At 58.4% G+C, this 17,943-nt stretch overlaps 1 protein-coding gene across 2 annotated transcripts in view; it reads left to right on the forward strand.

Annotated features, from left to right (window-relative positions):
- DTX2 (deltex E3 ubiquitin ligase 2) overlaps positions 1 to 15,573 on the forward strand; it is a 33,581-nt gene extending 18,008 nt beyond the window's left edge. Inside the window, exons 4-10 of one of the 2 annotated variants that reach the window (XM_043915032.1) lie at positions 3,116 to 3,216; positions 7,738 to 7,878; positions 10,449 to 10,522; positions 11,713 to 11,871; positions 12,550 to 12,711; positions 13,924 to 14,013; positions 14,982 to 15,573. In XM_043915032.1, coding sequence (XP_043770967.1) covers positions 3,116 to 3,216; positions 7,738 to 7,878; positions 10,449 to 10,522; positions 11,713 to 11,871; positions 12,550 to 12,711; positions 13,924 to 14,013; positions 14,982 to 15,209 — 955 coding nt within the window. In that variant the 3' untranslated portion in view covers positions 15,210 to 15,573. The remainder of the gene's footprint in view (positions 1 to 3,115; positions 3,217 to 7,737; positions 7,879 to 10,448; positions 10,523 to 11,712; positions 11,872 to 12,549; positions 12,712 to 13,923; positions 14,014 to 14,981) is intronic. The other variant, XM_043915033.1, reaches the window with a different exon arrangement.
- The last annotated feature ends 2,370 nt before the right edge of the window (positions 15,574 to 17,943 follow it).

A 17,943-nucleotide genomic window follows, 5' to 3' on the forward strand; every position in this document is an offset into this window, starting at 1 on the left:
ACTTGTGGGATTGAGGTCCTGAACTACAGTGGGATCTGACTCCTGACTCACTCGCTGTGAGCCCTCAGCTCAGCTCTGTTCTCTCTTTCCGTCTCTCTTTTCCCCTTGTAAGATTACTGGGTTGGCCGGGGCAGTTGCAGAAGTTTCCCTTTGCTCTGATAGGGCTGTGGTGGTCAGGATTTGGTAAGGGCCCCGCGGCTCTCCAGAACCGCCTCGTTCCACTGGGACCTGGGACACAGCGGGCGTTTGGATCGCACTGTGCAATGATCCTGGCAGCCACCCTGGGGGCCTTGGGGGATGATCCTCATCTTAGAGAGAAAGTAAAGCTCGGAAACGGGACTCGACGTGCCCCACAGTGGGCGCTGGCAGTGGGGTCCCCAGGCTCTGAATGCATCTTAAGCCCCTTGTACTGTGCATGCTCAGAGGGTCCCCCTTGGGGAGCTGGAGGGAGGCTTTGCATGCCTTGCTCTCCTGCCTCGTAGTTCTGCCCCTTGTTCAGGACTGTACAATCCTGTCCAAGTAGAAGATGAGAAATCTCTGTCTTGTGTTCTCAGCTCCACTTGGAAGCTCCTGGAGATGGTTTCTCAGTTGGGAAAGGCAGGGACGGCCTAGTAGGTAGACCCAGGAACCCAGCAGGCAGGCAGGAGGCTGGTAGGAAGGAATTCTCAGAAGGGCACTTCATGGGCAAATGGTGCCCACAGCAGGGAACATTCTGCCAGTCTGAGCTCCTAGTGGACAGTGCAGGGGGATCTGTGACCTCTGAGGCTCTGTCTGCCCCTCAGAGTTCCCGTCGTGGGAACCGCTGGATCCTTTCTCTGTCCCTTCTGATCACAGCAGAGAAATGTGTGGGGGAGGAGCTGGGGAAAGTTGCAGGGGAGGTGACACCATGAGACCCCTAGGCAGATGGAGCTTTCATGGTTCCTGGTCCCAGTTCCCAGGTGAGTGCCTGTTGGAAGCCTTACTGCCTGTCTGCTTTCTGCTCTTGTTCCTGTGGTAGAACCTGAGCCTCGGCCTTCTCTCTCAGATATGGGCCTCTCACCAGCAAGGGAAGACCCCGCTGCCCAGCCCACTGGGTCGCCCCGTGGAGCAGCAGAGCCAGGCTTTGGCTTTCCCGCTTCCTGGCTCATTGCTCCCTGTTGAGTTGGCTTAGGAGATGAAGGACACCTCCAGGGACTGTATCTTCTCCAAGTCCTTCACTTCTAGAACCTGAGAATTGAAGAAACAGACTCAGGAAGGGGGTGGGGTGTGGCTTCACATTAAACAACTTAGTGGGGCCAAAGCCTTAGCCTGGATGACTGCATGCCCGCCCTTCCCCCACTGCCTCAGCAAAGCACCCAGGCCCAGTCCCATTGTCCTCTTGGGGCTGACGGTAGACATGGGCGGCAGGAAGCGTAACAGTCCAGAAGTGAAAACCAGTACCAGTCAGTATGAGATTTTCTGATGTGGACCAGAACCAGCCAGCTCCCTGTTGCGTCCACTGACGGCATCTGTGACACGAGGCTGGCGGTAGGCAGGGGCCTGGAAGAGCTCCCAGAAGCATTTGCCACCACTGGGCGGCTGCTGGGCTGCTGGCCGTCGCGAGGGTAGCACAGCAGGCTGGAGGCGTCCATCGTTTCCTGAGCACCTTCCCGGCTCCTGGCTGCAGGCTGAGCCCAGTGAACCCAGGCCCTGTCCTTGGGGAGCTCCAGTTAGGGACTGCGGACCCTTCCTACTGTATCATCTTGAACATGAGCAGGGCTGGAGGGACACAGTCACTGGGACGGGGGCGGCGGGGGGGGGGGGGGGGGAGTAGCAGGCATCTTGGGCCATCTGCATCAGCCGTCTCCAGTGTGGGGCTCCCCACAGGCAATGCTGGCATGGATTTATTACCACTTAAAAATATAATGGCTTCCCTGGTGGTCTAGTGGCTAAGACCCTGCGCCCCCAGTGCAAGGGTCCAGGGTTCAATCCCTGGCCAGGGAACTAGATCCCGCATGCTGCAACTAAGACCTAGTACAGCCAAATCAATCAACAAATATTTTAAAAATGAAAAAATAAAAATATAATCACACACATATATATAATGACTTAAAACCAAGTGAACAAGTTGGAATTAGTCACTGTGGGAAGCAAGACCATTTAAAAAATTTTTTTCCTTTATTTTAAACTAATTCTGGATTTATAACAAAGTTACAAAGATAGTGGAGTTTCCATATCTCTCTTACTTGACTTCTCGTGTTAACATCTTTCATGATAACCGTAGTGCAGTTGCCAAAACCAGCAGAGACTCACCGTTGGTGTGGGACTATTAGCTGAAGACTTTTCTGATTTTCATCAGTTTTTTCTGTGTTGTTCTCTTCCTGATCCATGAACCCACTCTGCATCCAGTTGTCCTTCCTCCTCTCCTCCTCCTCTGGATAAAACTGCTCCTCAGTCTTTCTTCATCTTCCATAACCTTGACACTTTGGAAGAGTTACTTTTGTCAAATGGCCTTAATTTGGTTTCATCAAATGTTTTCTCATGATTGGACTGAGGTTATGCTGTTTTGGCAGAAACCACAAAAAGGGTGTTAATTTCCTTCTCAGAATATCCTTTCTTGGAGTTCCTGATGATGTTTGGCCCATTACTGGTGGTATTGGTCTTGACCACTAGGAGTGGTTTCTGTTGGACTTCCACTCTGTGGGTACCACAGAGCCCTCATTTCGGTGAAGCAGGTGAGCTCATGGTTGTTTCAGGATTTGTCTTCAGAGTCTCAGGATTGTCCAGGAGAGCGTGTTTTGACAGCCAGCGCTTCATTCTCCACACCGTGTAAAAAGATGAGTCTCGTCCCCACCGTGTTCTTCCTGCCCACTGCTCCCTCCCCTCCCAGTGCCCCGCTTGGGGTCTGACTTTTGTTGCTTGATTTTCACGGAGGAAGTGCTTTCGAGAGTCATGACCATCAGACCTCTTTGCTTGTCCTTCGACATATTCTTCGTCAGGATCTTTCCTCTTAAAAACCAGAAGCCCTCCGCGCACAGAGGCCGCTGCGGGGAAGTGAAACCGCAAAGGGGCCTCAGCAGCACCAGTGTCTTCCTCACTGGCTGTTTCTGCCAAGTCAGCTCCTCACATTAAGCTCTGTCCCCTTCTTCTCCCCAAGTGCCTCCCTGCCCAGCGGTTCGGCGAGCAGCCCCCGGAGCGTCCCCGCCACGGTGCCCGTGCAGATGCCGAAGCCCAGCCGGGTCCAGCAAGCCCTCGCAGGTAGGCAGGTGGTCCCCGGTCCAGACGTGTCCACCGGGGGCGGGGAATGCGTGGGGCAGGGGGAGGAGATTGTGGGGAGGGCGTCTTCTGACCCTCTGTGTTCTTGTGGAAACCCACAGGGGCTCCTTGGGGGGCAGCGCCTCTTTTCAGTGATGGTGACCCCCCCCGCCCCGTGAGTGAGCCTGGGTGCCCCCTCATTTGTCTCAGTGCTGGGGGGATCATACCTGATGATGGTGGATGCCCGGTGCGGACATTCTCCATCTTTTATGTTTTCACATCACCTTGAATCACTGTTCAGGAGTAGCTTTTCTGTCCCAACATGCTTTAGGCATTTCCCTACAGGGGCCCTTTGGGGAGCTCCTCCAGCTTTTTTGGCTGGAGTTCACATTTTGAGCAAGTGGCTTTTATGTCTCACTAGGTCGTTTGTTAACCCTGCCCCTTTGAACTGTGTTCAGAATTCCTTTTGTGGGTGTTGGGAAGCCACTGAGAGTTGTTTTTTAACTTAGGGGGAATGTAAACCATGGCATGAAGGTACACCGAGGCGTCTGGTGAACCGCCATCATTTAGAGGCGGCGGCAGGGGAGGGAGCTAGCCAGTCCGTGTGCTAGCACAGGGCGTGTTGGAGGGGCCCAGGCTGGAGGCAGAGAGGCCCTGTGGACCCAGGCTTCGTGCCCCAGGCCGGCTGACCACTGACTAGGGCTGTGGCAGTGGATGGAGGTACAGGCTTCTGATTCAGCGATTGGACTGGTTGTGAGACGGAAGGAATAGAATGGGGCCTGGTGTGCGCTGCCGACAGAGAAGTCCTCGTGATTAAGGAGGAAGGACTCGGGGCTTTACTTACGTGGCGACTCATTTCATCCCAATAGCAGCTCTGTGGGGGAGGAACTTTGTCCCATTTTACATCTGAGGAAACTGATGCGCTGAGAATTCCAGAAACCTCCCAAGGCCAGGCAGCCAGTCCTGGACAGAGCTGGGATTCAGCCCCAGGCGTTCTTGGCCTCAGAATCTGGGCTCTTCGCTATGATACTGTCCTGCTCCGAGTCTGGTGGGTCCATGGCTGTGGCCAGTGGAGCTGTCCTGGAGGCAGAGGAGTTTGGATGGGCGGCTCAGAAGAGCCGCATGGGGTGTGTGCCTGCCCAGGAGTGTGTGAGGTTACAGAGACTGGGTGGACCACCAGGAAGAAGGAACACTTGAAGGACATGGAAGGACCAGTCAAAGATGTAGTGGAGACAAGAGAGTGGGGCCAGGAAAGGCCGAGGACATGCCGCCCAGCAGGCACTCTGGAACACACTCACCTGCTCAGCCATCAGCCCTCTGCTGGGGCAGAGAGGACAGTGAGCAAAGATGTAACTAGTTAGTTCCTGCCCAGTTTGGGTCTTCCCGTGGCATCACATAGCCCAGGTAATTCAGATTGTGTGTGTGTGTGTGTGTGCGCGCGTGCGTGCGTGCGCGCGCGCGTGCGTGTGTACATGTACTGCTGGAGAGAGATTGCGGGAGCAAGCCCAGCCTGCAAGTGCCCGGCTCCGTTCAGCTCTGCGGTCTCTGGGCCTCATACCAGTGTGGTCACCTCTTCCCGCAGCTCGGCAGTAGTCTGGGCGCTGAGGAGCTCTCGAGGCTGGGACCCTCTCCTGGCCTGTTCTCTGTGTCCCTTGCCACCTTTGCTCTCAGAGAGATCCTGGAGGTATTTTAACCTCCAATTTGCTTGTCAGGGAGACAGACCCCGAAGCTCAGGAATTGGGTCCTGGCGAGGAAAGAGTAGACAAGTCGGTGGCCAAACACCGCCTCCCCTGAACGCAGGGCTGTAGCTCATCCCTGTTGCTGGGGCCGCTGTGTGGGGTGCCAGGGAACCAGGGACCCTGGGCCCACGCCAGGGAGCAGGGTCTGGAGAGAGGTCTCAGCTGGGCAGTGGTTGTGGATTTGGTCGTGGATCTGGGAGCACGCCTACCGCACTGAGGTGAGCACGCCTACCACACTGAGGTGAGCACCTGGACACAGGGGTTCTCAGGTAGGCTCCCAGCCACGGCCGTGCCGCGGAAGGGCTGCGTGCGCCCCTGCGCTGGAGGAGGGGCCGCCTCCCCATCCACCAGGAGCCTCGGGTGATGGCTTCACTGCCTGCAGCCTGGCCAGGGCCCCTCCTTCATGGGCATGGGGAAGAGTGGGCCCCCCAGGCCGGGCCAGGCTCCTACCCAGCAAGGGAGGAGGAGTGTCTGCATTTTACACTGCCAGGACCTGCCCAAGGCCGATCAGCCCCGGGGGAGTGGTACCGGCGTCAAAGCCAGGTTAGTAAGGCCAGGGCAGGAGGAGGGTAGGCTGGCACCTGAGCCCACTAGACTAAAGGACAGCTCTGGGCATCAGAAAGGGGGTGTTCACGTGTCTGACCGGGTGTGGGACCTGCCGGGGGCTCTGGCAGACCAAGATGAGAGCAGGAAAAGCCATGCTTGTCCGCACTGTTAAGAGTTGTTTGGGGATGTTAGGAGTTTGGGGGGGGGGGTGCGTTCCTGAGCCCTTGATCTTGGAGAAGTTGTGATGGCCCCTCGTGTCCTTCCCCCCATCCTCTCCACTGGATGCCGCTTTTGTGAAGTGTTGGCTGCGGGATGACCTTCACACTTTCTCACAAGAAGGCAGACCGGCCGAGCCAGGGGCTGCTTCCCTGCAGGTGTGTAAATTGAGACTCACTGTCTGTGGCTGGAGTGAGGAGGAGCGTGTCCTTCGTTGGGAACAGCAGCAGCACTGGGCACGCCGCCGTCTCTCGGGGCTGCTGGTGTGGCCTCCGGGATGTCTGCCCCCCGCAGGCGGAGACTAGGTCCCCCGTGACAGGCCCTGCCCCGTGTGCCCCGTCACGTCTGGCGGTGAGCGCGGAGCCGAGTGAAGGCGATGAGCTGATGGGGAACGCGGCCGTTTTAGATGGGCGGTCAGGGAGGGGCTGCCGGTCAGGGAGGGCAGACGTGAGGAGGGGTCTGGTTGATGGGCAGGGTCGGGTGGCTTCTGGGGGAATAAGTCACGGTCAGCACACACAACTCCTGGGTTCCCGTCAGGAATTGTTCCCTTCGCATCTATCTGCACCCTGTGCCTGCTTGTCATCCAGTCCACCCGATGTTTAGTTCCCGAGGGAACCCACGTTTGAGCCCAGGAGCAACCTTGGGAAGCTGTGGCATTGCATTACCTGCTGCAGGAGTGCCCAGTGTCCAGCCTCGGTCTCCTCATGGGCACTTTGGCGTCTCCTGTGGAGCCGCCACCATAGTGCACCCAGCACTGCCCAGGCCTCTGGCCTCTGCTGCTGTCCTGCGCTGGGCGCGGGTGCTCTGCTGAGAACCTCTGTTCTCTGGCGGAGGAGGCGGTGGGGCCTGATGGAGCCCAGGGCCGGCTCTCCCCTGGCCGCTCTGGATCACCTCTGGAGTGGGCAGCAGATCCGCCTGGCCTGTCCACAGTGCCCAGACCCCAGGCCAGATTCTGAACAGCTGTTAGCTCCCTAAGGGAGGTGCCGGAGGGGAAGCCCAGAGCCCCTCTCAGGGGAGGAGGTGCTTCAGGGATGGGAAAGGGTGGGTGGAGGCTACTGTGGACCACAGGGTAGCTGAGAGCATGGCAGGAACGGTGCCTCCAGGAGGAGGCCGTGCTCAGTTCCAGGTCTTCAGGGAACACGGGTTAGGGTCAGCTAGGGCACGGTTGGAGCCCCAGGCTGAGGAGTGGGGCATCCGCCCTGCAGGCGTCGGGGAAGGAGTGACAGGATTGGACAGTCCATTCGGGGTGGCCACCTGCTGCCCCTCCTCCCGCTGTGGGCTACCCCTGTGCTCCCACCACGGCCAGAGGAGCTGTCTGAACCTCTGCCGAGGGGACCGGAGAAGGAAGCCACAGCCTGGGGCCTCAGCTGCTCCTGAGGAGCGGTCCTGGGGGCCGTGGGGACACCTCGGTGAGGTGGCAGGCCCTGGGGCAGGATTCCTGCCTGTTTCCCCCAGTGACAGCTCTGAAGGCACCTAGACAGGCCAGGTGGTGCATGGAGAACAGGCCCCCCACGGGGGGCCGGGCGACTGGGGGCCGAGGGGGCCCGGCCGAGGGGGCGCAGAGCCGTGCGCTCCTGACCGTCCGCGTTTCCATGGCTTGGCTGCGCCCTGCTGTGTTGCCCTCTGCTCTCCTTCCTCGCGCTGTCATGGAGAGGCGGCCCCCCGCCCCAAACCGCTCTGGACATGTCTTGGGGTGGCATTCTGCCCTCTGCCCTCCTGAAGCCACGGCCTCCCCCCCTGCATGCTCCAGGCACAGGCTGGTGGGGTGCTTGTTCAGATCCTCCTGCAACTTGGGGCCGGGGCTCCCACGAGCCGGCATTTCACTGGTTGCTGAGCTCAGCCCTGCTGGTCTGGGTGGGCCCTGGCAGCCTCGCGCAGCTGGATCCCCCGGGGAGATGGGCGAGCCCTGACGGCTGTCGACAGCGCCACCTGGGCGCAGCAGGGGTTCGTGGCGGTCACCAGCCAGACGGCTCCTTCTAACGTTTCTCCCCTCTCTGCATGTCTGATCTCGCACCCCGTGTAGGCATGACGAGTATTCTGATGTCAGCCATTGGACTCCCTGTGTGTCTTAGCCGCGCACCCCAGCCCGCCAGCCCTCCCGCCTCCTGTCTGGCCTCTAAAAGTCACAGCTCAGTTAAGAGATTGAGGAAAATGTCCATGAAAGGTAGTTCCTGCTCACAAATATACTCTCTGGCCTCTGCTCAGCCTCCTCCGAGTCTCGCTGCCTCTGACTCTCCCACACCGGCCGCTCTCCTCTGACCACCTCGGCCCTTCGCCCTCCCCTCGCCGGCGGGGGTGGTGATGGGCTCAGTGGCCCGCCCCGCCCTCAGCAAGCAGGCCTGGCCCCCTGGGAATCCACTCCCCTCTGAGACCCAGAGTTCAGTGCTGTCTTCCCAGTGCAGTGGAAGTGTGAGGGGCCTGTGCTTGAAACTCAGTGACTCTGTAAACACAGATTCAAGGCAAGACATGGCTCAGGAGCAGGGGACAACTCTGTCCCTTCCACTGGGGCCACCGTGTGTCTTAGGAAGGGCCAGCTCACGTGGGGCTGCTTCAGAGGGGTCCCCAACAACCATGCCATTCCCGTCACATGGCTAGGGGAGAAGAGGTTTCAGAACTGTTAGAAGGTGCTGTGTGAGTCTAAAGAAAATTTGAGAGGAGGAGCTGCTCTACGCCTGTCATTTCTAAAACTGTGGCTCTGCTGCCATCACTGGGCCAGAGAAGTGACTGCTTCGAGGACCTTCAGGATGGCGTGAGCAGGGCTTTGGCCCTGCCAGTCCGGGGTTTGCAGTGCTCGCTCACCAGCTTTGTGGTCTCATGCCAGCTTCCCCATTCATGAGCAGAGGGCCTCCTAGCCGGCAGACCGGTTGTGGGAGGAATAGGAAGTAAACACAGGGGCAGTGCCTGGCACGTGGTGACGGTCGCCCTGATCGAGTTCACTGCCTGTCCAACCATCGGGGGAGGAGGGAGGCCAGGGAAGGGCGACCCTAAGTGCTCAGCTCCCATCACCACCCCAGCCTTGCTCCCTCTTACTCTGCCTCAGGGCTGGATCTGTGGGCAGTGCCGCTTCCTGAGACACTCGGGGTTTGCTCTGAAAACACACAGCGTTCAGCAGACCGTCTGGCCTTCCTGGGCTCAGATGTACTTTCATGGGGTAGGCGGTCACCTGGCTGGCCCTCTTTTGAGAAAAGTGGATCATGGAGAGTTACCATCAGTTCCGAAAGGCTACCTGGACGCGGGAGGTGGGAGAGGAAGGGGTGCTGAGACAGGCCTTGCCGGAGGAGTTCTGGGGTTCAGCTGGAGACTGGCCTGTCACCAAAGTGGCCTTCTAGACCAGTCTTTTCTAGAAGGTCTCTCCCCTCAGAGTAGAGTCCCAGGTACTAGGCTGGCCACCCGGTGCTGGTGGGGACTGTGCTTTGGTCTGGCTTTCTCTCCAATGACCAGAGTCAGGGTTCTCAAGGTCTGTGTCTGGGGATGTGTGTGCATGTGGATGGGAGTGCCTGTACATGTGTGGTTGGGGGTGCATGGTCTCCCTTGGCTTTTAGCTGCCTTTCAGGTCATAGCAGCTAATGCCTTTCCAGTGCTCACCCCTTGGGTTGGTGTCAGGTCCACTTTTTAGATGAGTGACCTGAGACTCAGAGGTGACCTGATTCTGTCCCAGCCCAAGAGCCAGACTCCATCCTGACTTCACCCAGCCCCGACCCCTCTGCTCCCTCCAGCCTGTCACTGGGCCATCTCTGGTCTAGAGGGGACTCCTGCTGTTGAGCCCTTAGACTTCTAAGTCTCTGCAGCCACACGCTGATGGCTGGGAGCTTGGGCTTATGCCAGAGCCCCTCTGGTCTCAGGCTGGGACCAGGAGCTCCCCTGGACTTGAGACAGGCAGGCCTCCTGGCGTCGCCCTCCCAAACTGGGCTGGTCTCCCGGTCCCTCCCTCTCCTGCTTTGCCACCACTCTGACTCTGCTGATTGACTCTCTAGCTGCAGGGGGGAGGGGGGAGGGGGTGCTTGTCCTTGGGGTGGGGCCTTGTTCGGTGCAGGGCCTCCCCCTCCCAGCTTCATGTCCAGGCGCACACCTCCCAGGGGTGGGAGGTTTCGAGAGGAGGAGGCGGGGGGATAGAGCTGTGGGCAGCTGAGAGATCGAGGAGGCGGGTCACGGACACCCTGGAGTCCAGGGACAAGCCCAAGAACACCGTGGTTGGCCGGGGCCGTGTGGCCGTTCTCTGCCGTCAGTGTGCACGCAGCTGTCCCCACAGGGCAGGCCTGCACCATGCACGTGACTCAGGACACTTACTTCTCTTACCCAGACTTTCTTCTGAGAATAACGAAAGTTGAGTAAAATAACCTGGCCAGAACACACTCCAGAGCATTTGTTTAGAAGCTACTCTTTGACCCTCCTGCATGGTCTCTGAAGCCTGGGTCTGGGTTCCTGAGTGAAGGTGCGCGGGGCCGTGGCTGAGGCCCTGCCTGTGGCTCCTGGAGGCCGTGGCCAGCTGCTGTCTCTGCTTCTCTTCCTCCAGGGCTCCCGGGGCTGCCCCACCCCCCGCCCGCCCCGCCCCCGGTGGAGCTCTGGACTGTTCTGCGCCTGGCCTGTTTTCTCCTCTCCTGCACACTAACCTTCCCATCTGAGCCATCCTAACCTCCCTCCCGGCAGCTTGGACTGCTCCCTGTCCTCCTCTCTCATCCCAGTGTCTCTAGTCCGTTCTCCTCAGGACACCATTTATGTTCTTCTCTCTCCTAGGAGGGTCCCCAAAGCCAGAGCCAGAGCAGGTGATCAGAAACTACACCGAAGAGCTGAAGACAGCCCCAGAGGAGGTGTGTGTCACGGGGCCCGCGCTGCTTTTGCTTTTGTTTGGTAATGGGGTGGCTCAGATGAGGCCTCTAGCCTGTCCTCTGCCAGGAGGTGCCTCATCCATAGACCAGTCTTGCCCCCCTGGCTGTGGGGAGGGCCAGCCAGGGTTCCTGCTTTTAACCCCATCGCGGCTTCACCTGACCCGGCTCTGCTGAGTCTCATTTCGGGGCTGTGATGCCACTGTTCTCCAGTTTGAATGAAGAGCCCTGGAGAGTCCTGAGGGGTGGGTTCAGAGCTGGGGACTCTCTGGCCACCTTCTCCAGCAAGTCGAGAACACAGGAAGCATCTGGTTGGTAAGGGTTTGGACAGAGGCTTGCAAGTCCTTCTCACCTTGGGCCTCCCCTTCAGCCTGCCCCCTTCACAGGAGTCTGTCCATCTGTCCACCTCTCTGCCCTCGCGCTCACCCGACAGAGCTGGGCTGTTTGGCCCCCGGCTGCCTCCCCGCCAGCTGCTGGTCACACAGCCAGCATGTGGCCACGATGGCTTAGTACCCGCTGCTCTTACCACCTCCCTGTTGCCATGTTGCCGTGCTTATGGAAGCAAAGAGGTGGCCCCAGCCTTTTCTTGAACCAGGGAGGGCTTCGTGGAGGTGGAGGCATCTTTTACTGGGCAGAAGGCCCACAGGAGTCTAAGCAGGAGGAACACTTCTGCTTACCTTGATGTGTAAGACAAAGCCCCAACCCCCGATGATGGCCTTCAGGGCCTCCCAGGACCTGGTCTCCTGCCCCCAGGTCACCCCTGTCCTGCAGGTGCACCGCCCCCCAGCAGAAGCGCTGGCTCCTGCTTCAGAAGGCTCTCCTCTCTCCTGCCTGCCTGTTGTCGTGCATGTGCTTCTGACAGGTTCCCTTTCCCCTGGAAAGCCCAGCGCCGCGGGCCCCTCCCGTCCTTTCCTCTCTGCCGGGCTCTTCTGCCGTCCTCTCAGCCCAGGCTCCACGCATCACAGCAGCTCCCAGACTCGGTGCCACCTGCCATCCCCTCCTCTGAGGGTGCAGACACCAGTGACCCCTCGGTGCTCCCAGCCTCCAGCACGGAGAGCTGTGGGGCTGACTTAGGTTGGGGTCCGGCATTTCCGCAGATGACGGCTGGTCCTCAGGACTCGCCCCTGTGGCGCAGGGGCCGTGGGTGAGCCTCCCCATGTGGGGTCTCCCTCCAGGACTGCATCATCTGTATGGAGAAGCTGTCCGTGGTGTCTGGGTACAGCGACGTGACTGACAGCAAGACCATCGGGCCCATGGCCGTGGGCCGCTTGGCCAAGTGCAGCCACACCTTCCACCTGCTCTGCCTGCTGGCCATGTACTGCAACGGGAACAAGGTACCCATGGCCCCCGGGCCGAGGGGGCGTTGGGGTCACCTGCCGGCAGCCCGTCCCAGTTGTGCTGCACCTGAGCAGGTGACTGGGGCTGCTCGGTGAGGGGCCCGGGGCCTGCCCAGAGACCACCTTGAGATGTCCACAGTCCTGGCCCTGCAGCGGGAGGGGGCTGGGGGTGGCTGGTGACGCTGGCTGCCCGGCCTTTGGTGTAATTTAGCCAGAGGAGCAGAGAGAGCCAAGGCCAGTGGGGGGCCTTCGTGCCTGGGCTGTCTTCTCTGAGCCGTGTCCCTCAGCCACACGTACTGGCCAGGGCGCCAGCGTCAGCAGTCCTTCCATCACAGGATTTTCTGCTCCATTTTAAATATGACTCAACTGTGTAGACTTTGGTTCATAAACCTAATTTTTCTACCTGATGCCAGTCTCTTGGTACTTTGTCCCTTTAATGAAAATTGCTTAATGAGTTTCTGGGGTAAAACTTATCTTTCCGAGGAAATTGCCAAAATTGAGTTTCTTTGCAAGGAGTCTGCCTGGGAGCTTGGCGACGTGCCCGGGACCCACTGGTGACCAGGGAACCAAACCCGTGTCCCTGCAGGCGTCTTTCCCATCTAGTCAGCAGGGTGGCTGGCCTGGGTGCCCTCTTGGGGCCACTGGCTCAGTCCACGACCTTCTGCCCTGTCCCAGGATGGAAGCTTGCAGTGTCCCTCCTGCAAAACGATCTATGGGGAGAAGACTGGGACCCAGCCCCGGGGGAAGATGGAGGTGTTCACGTTTCAGATGTCTCTCCCCGGCCACGAGGACTGCGGGACGATCCTCATAGTCTACAACATTCCCCACGGCATTCAGGTGAGGGGCACGGCACAAGAGGAGCCTCCTTGGATCTTTCTGGAATTGGCCTCTGAGGCTCTTCCTGTCCCACTCTGTCCTCCGGGGTCACTGAAGGTGCCCAGCTGCCCAGTCAGGCTCCCAGAAAATAGGAGGCACTCATGCTGGGGGCTCCAGCCAGCCCTTAGAGTTGTGGAAGCAAAGAGATGGCCCCTGCCTTTTCCTGAACCAGGGAGGGCTTCCTGGAGGTGGAGGCATCTTAGCTGGACTTTTACTAGGCAGAAGGCTCACAGGAGTATAAGCAGGAGGAACAAGCACTTCTGTTGGGCTAGCTGGCTGGCTGGGGAGCCCACAAGCAGGAACCCTCCCAAGGGGCAGAGCGCAGGGCAGAGAGGTGCCTGCAGTGAGGCTTGACCACTCTTGAGGGACCGGCTCAGCGGGCTGATCCAGACCTGTGTGGGGTGTGTAGGAGCAGGAACCTCAGCTGCAGGTCCCAGTGGAGACCCAGACGAGAGTCAGGGCTCCTTAGGTTTCTGCCTTGGACTGGGGGATCTCAGCGTGCCCCCAGAGCCTCGCTGGCTTGGGAAGATACAGGGTGACAGAGACCAGGAGGACAGGATGTCCCTTGGTTTTGTCCAGTTACGTGCTTTCCCCTGGTTGTCCTCCAAAGTGACATTGCGCTCAAAGTGAAACTGGGAAAATCAGAAACATCTAGACAGCAGTAGAGCCACAAAGCAGGCGGGGAATTTGGAGTTGTACGTGGTGTGTCACCAGGGGCTGAGGGCAGAGCAGGGGCCGTGCGTGCTCCAGCCCCCGCCCTCTGTCTCGCCTGCTGCCATGGTCTCAGGGGCCCTGCTCCGGAGGGAGCCGTGGAGGCGCTGTGCGCCCCAGTGATGGTGAAGCAGGCCCTGCCGTCCAGTCCAGAGAGCCCTGTGCCCAGAGGGTTGCCAGCGAAGTAGGAGCTTCCGGCCTGACCTCTGACAGGTCCGGTTTCCTCAGGGAGGTGGAGGCTGTTAGGGTGTGTGGCGCCCCTCAGAGGCAGGCACGGGCAGGCGGTGTGCATGGTGGGTCTTTAGAGAGAGAGGAGACAGCAGTTGATTTGGTCACTTCCTGCAGGAAGAGCCCCGCCTGGAAGGTGACGGGGTGAGGCTGGGGAGAGGGGCCCTGTCCCAGCAGCTGTGCAGCCCGCGAGCCCCTTGGCTCCCACTCTCACCGTCTGTGTTCCTCCTGCAGGGCCCTGAACACCCCAACCCTGGAAAGCCCTTCACTGCCAGAGGGTTTCCCCGCCAGTGCTACCTTCCCGACAACGCCCAGGGCCGCAAGGTAAAGGCCCGGCTGCCACCCGGGAAGCAGCCTCCATCCTCCTCCCCACAGCTGGCAGGTCCCTGAGTGGCGGGTGGCTGTCGGGCTGGGAGGGCCAGCTCGGTGCCATCCCGGCCCTGCCTCTGCCCACCTTACTGCGACAGGAGGGGGGATGAAGCCTGTGAGCTGGTAGGGTGTGGGCTGCCCCTTCCTGGGGACCTGCTGCAGGTTAGGCGTCTGGGTATGGGGCATCCAGGCAGAGACGAGCTGACCACAGGTGCTCTTCAGGGAGGACAGGGGTCTTCCTGCGGCCTAGTGTGATGGGATGGGGCGGAACCGGGCCGCTTCACCCTGGGTGATGGGGGTGGCCTGTGGAGCCGCCTCTGCGCTGAGCCCTGACTTGGGCCTTCCCAGCTCAGAGACGGGGCTTCCCAGGTGCCTCAGCGGCAGAGAATCCGCCTGCTAATGCAGGAGACATGGGTTCAATCCTTGGGTCGGGAAATTCTCCTAGAGAAGGAAGTGGCGCCCCTTTCCAATATTCTTGCTTGGAAATCTCATGGACAGAGGAGCCTGGGGGGCTACCGTCTGTGGGTTCACAAAGAGTCGGAAACGACCAAACAGCTGTGAGAAGGCTGGGGAAGAGCATTCCAGGCAGACAGAACAGCCAGGATGGTGGCTTTGGGGTGGGGACAGCCCCAAGGGCGCGAAGAGGCTGAGGGAGGTGAGGGGGGTGTCAGGAGTGTCTGCCCTCCAGGCCAGCCCCTGCAGCCAGGGTTTGTTCTGAGCACTCCTTCACTGCCTTCTCCTTGCCCCCTTCCCCACCGCTCCTCCCCCTCCTCATCCCCTTCCCTCCCCCCTCCTCATCCCCTCCCCCCTCCTCATCCCCTCCCCCCTCCTCATCCCCTCCCCCCTCCTCATCCCCTCCCGCTCCTCGTCCCCTCCCCCCACCATGCCCTCCCCTCCCCTGTCTATCCCCTCTCCTCTGGCAGGTCCTGGAGCTGCTGAAGGTGGCCTGGAAGAGGCGCCTTATCTTCACAGTAGGGACGTCCAGCACCACCGGGGAGACGGACACGGTGGTGTGGAACGAGATCCACCACAAGACTGAGATGGACCGCAACGTGACAGGCCACGGCTACCCCGACCCCAACTACCTGCAGAACGTGCTGGCCGAGCTGGCCGCCCAGGGGGTGACCGAGGACTGCCTGGAGCAGCAGTGACCCGCGGCCTGGCCGGCCCGGCTTCGCCCACCACAACGGCAGGCGGGAAGGTGCCTTTCCTCAGAGGCTGGGATGTTTGTCAGGGACACCAGCGGGCTCCCCATGCCCGCCTGTCCCCTTCTCTGTGCCTGCCGGGCCTGGGTCTCTGTGGGAACCGGGCGAGCCTGGGAGTCATATGTGTGGGGGCTTCGGATGCCGCTACCTCAGTGTGTGGGCCCCTCCGTCCTCGGCAGGCTGCATGGGGCCCTCAGTGTCCGGGGTGAGGAGAGGCTGCCTACTGTGTGTGCCACCGGGGCGGGCCTGGGTCTGGGTCAGCTTCTTATACCTCAGATGTTCTGTTTGCAATAAATGCCCTAAAGCCAAAGACTGTGGGCCCCGTGGGTTTGCCATTGGAGAGGCTGCGTGTGTGCACATGTGTGTGTATGAAGGTCGGATGTGTGAAAGCCAGCCCACACATGTCTTGCTGCATCAGAGAAGGAATGGACCTGACAGGCTTCCTGTCCAACCCTTTGTTTCTTCCTAAATGAGACTCAGGCAGCGGGGAGGCCAGGAGCTGGGCGCTGACCGAGTGGCTCCCCGGTCCCCACCCCAGTTCTCCGTGCAGTGGACCTTCAGCAGCCCTGCCAGGGTGCACCCCCCGCAGCTCCTCCCGTTTACTCCCCTGGGGGTTCTGACTCTCTCAGCGCTGCTCCTCTGGGGGCATGCACCGCTGTGTCCACTTTACAGATGAGCAAACAGAGGCTCGAGGGTGCAGCAGGGTAGCTGGGACTGAGTCCCAGCCAGGTCTAGCCTGACCCCACCCTGAAGGTTTCCATTCTTCCCAGTCTTCTTAGAAATAGGATCCAATATTCCTAGGCTTCCTGAGGGCGGGGCATGGGGGTGGGGATGTGTGCTTGTGGCCTTCACAAGCCCTTTTCTCTCTAAGAAAGAAACTTAAATTCTGTTTTATGATTTGTTGTTACAAAGATCAGTGTATGTTAGAGCATTTACTTTCACTTAGAAGTTCCTTTTTTCCCCTTCTGATTGTGAAAAGAAACTAAGGCAGCTTTGTGAGCCCCTGGCATTGTGCCCCCTGCCCTGTGGAGACGTTGGTCTGGGGAGGGCCAGGAGGCCGTGATGGAGAAGCTGGACCCCAACTCTGTTAGGTTCCACAGTGAGACTCCCCCAGTGCTCCCAGGGCAGGGGAGTTGTGTGGGTACCTGAGTGTCCCCCCTCACCCTCGGCTCCCACCCTCACAGCGCAGTGAGAGAACAGGAACAAAATGTTTGCACATCTTATGCCTGATGAGAGTCTTGTATCCACAGTATATCAAGAACTGTCACAACTCAACAGTAAAAAAAATCTTCAATTTTAAAAAAACGGGCAAAGGACTTGAACACACATTTCTCTGAAAAAGCTATACAGATGGCTGACGAGCAATGTCATTAGGGAAATGCAAATCAAAACCACAAAGTGATACCGCTTCATACCCATTAGGGTGGTTATTATAAAAAAATATATAGGAAATAAATATTGGTGAGGATGTGGAGAGATTGGAACCCTTGTCCACTGCTTGTGGGAATGTAAAAATGCAGCTGCTTTGGAAAGCTGGTGACCAGTGCTGCAAAAAGCAGTTACCATATGACTCAGCAGTTAAACTGCTAGATAAATATCCGAGAACTGGAAACACGGCCACGGTAGCGTTCATCATAGCCGAGAAGTGGGGACGACCCAAGTAGCCATCAGCCGATGAATGGATGAACAGAATACGATCTGCTCATGCAATGGGATGCTATCCAGTTAGAAGAAAGAATGAAACAGTAACACATACAGCATGGATGAGCCTTAACATTATATCAAGTGAAAGAAGCCAGGCAGAAAATGACACATTGTGTGATTCTGTTTATATGAAATATCAAAAAAAGGCAAATCCACTGAGACAAAAAGTACATCAGTGGTTGTCAGGGGGGAAGGGGAATGGGAAGTGACTGTTTTAATGGGTACAGTGTTTCTTTTTGAGGTGATAAAGTTCTAGAATCTGGAGATTTATGGCAGTGAAGTTTAAAAGGAAGTCTACAGGGCTTATGTTATATGGAAAGCATAAGCTTTTCTGATAGATTGAGCAACACCTGCCTGCCCTCCCTTCTTCCTAGCTTGAGAGAGAACATGATGCCTGGAGCCACAGCAGCCATCTTGCTGCAATGAGAAAAAACACCAAGAGAGGGAGTTCCCTGGTTGCCTAATGGTTAGGACTCTGTGCTTTTACTGCCCTGGCCGGGGTTCAGTCCCTGGTCGGGAACGGGAATCCTGCAAGCTGCAAGGTATGGCAAAAAAAAAAAGGTCAAGAGAATCTGAGAGACATGGACCCTAATGTCATTTGACGAAACGCATACCAGCAGCCATCCTTCTCCAGAATTCCCGTAAATAAAAAACCCTTCTTGTTTAAAACAAAAACAACCTTCCCAAAAAACAACCCCACCAAAACAAAACTCCCTAAACTGCACATTTTAAAGGGACATCTTAGGTTATGTGAATTATATCTTAATTTAAAAAATACATATAGGGAATTATCTGGAGAAGGAAATGGCAACCCACTCCAGTGTTCTTGCCTGGAGAATTCCGTGGACGGAGGAGCCTGGTGGGCTGTGGTCCATGGGGTCGCAAAGAGTTGGACACGACTGAGCAACTAACCCACTGTAGGGAATTCCCTGGTGGACCTGTGGTTAGGACTTAGCACTTTCACTGCCTGCGTTCA

This window comes from Cervus elaphus, chromosome 10 (genome assembly GCF_910594005.1).
Source record: "Cervus elaphus chromosome 10, mCerEla1.1, whole genome shotgun sequence".
Lineage (NCBI taxonomy): Eukaryota > Metazoa > Chordata > Mammalia > Artiodactyla > Cervidae > Cervus > Cervus elaphus.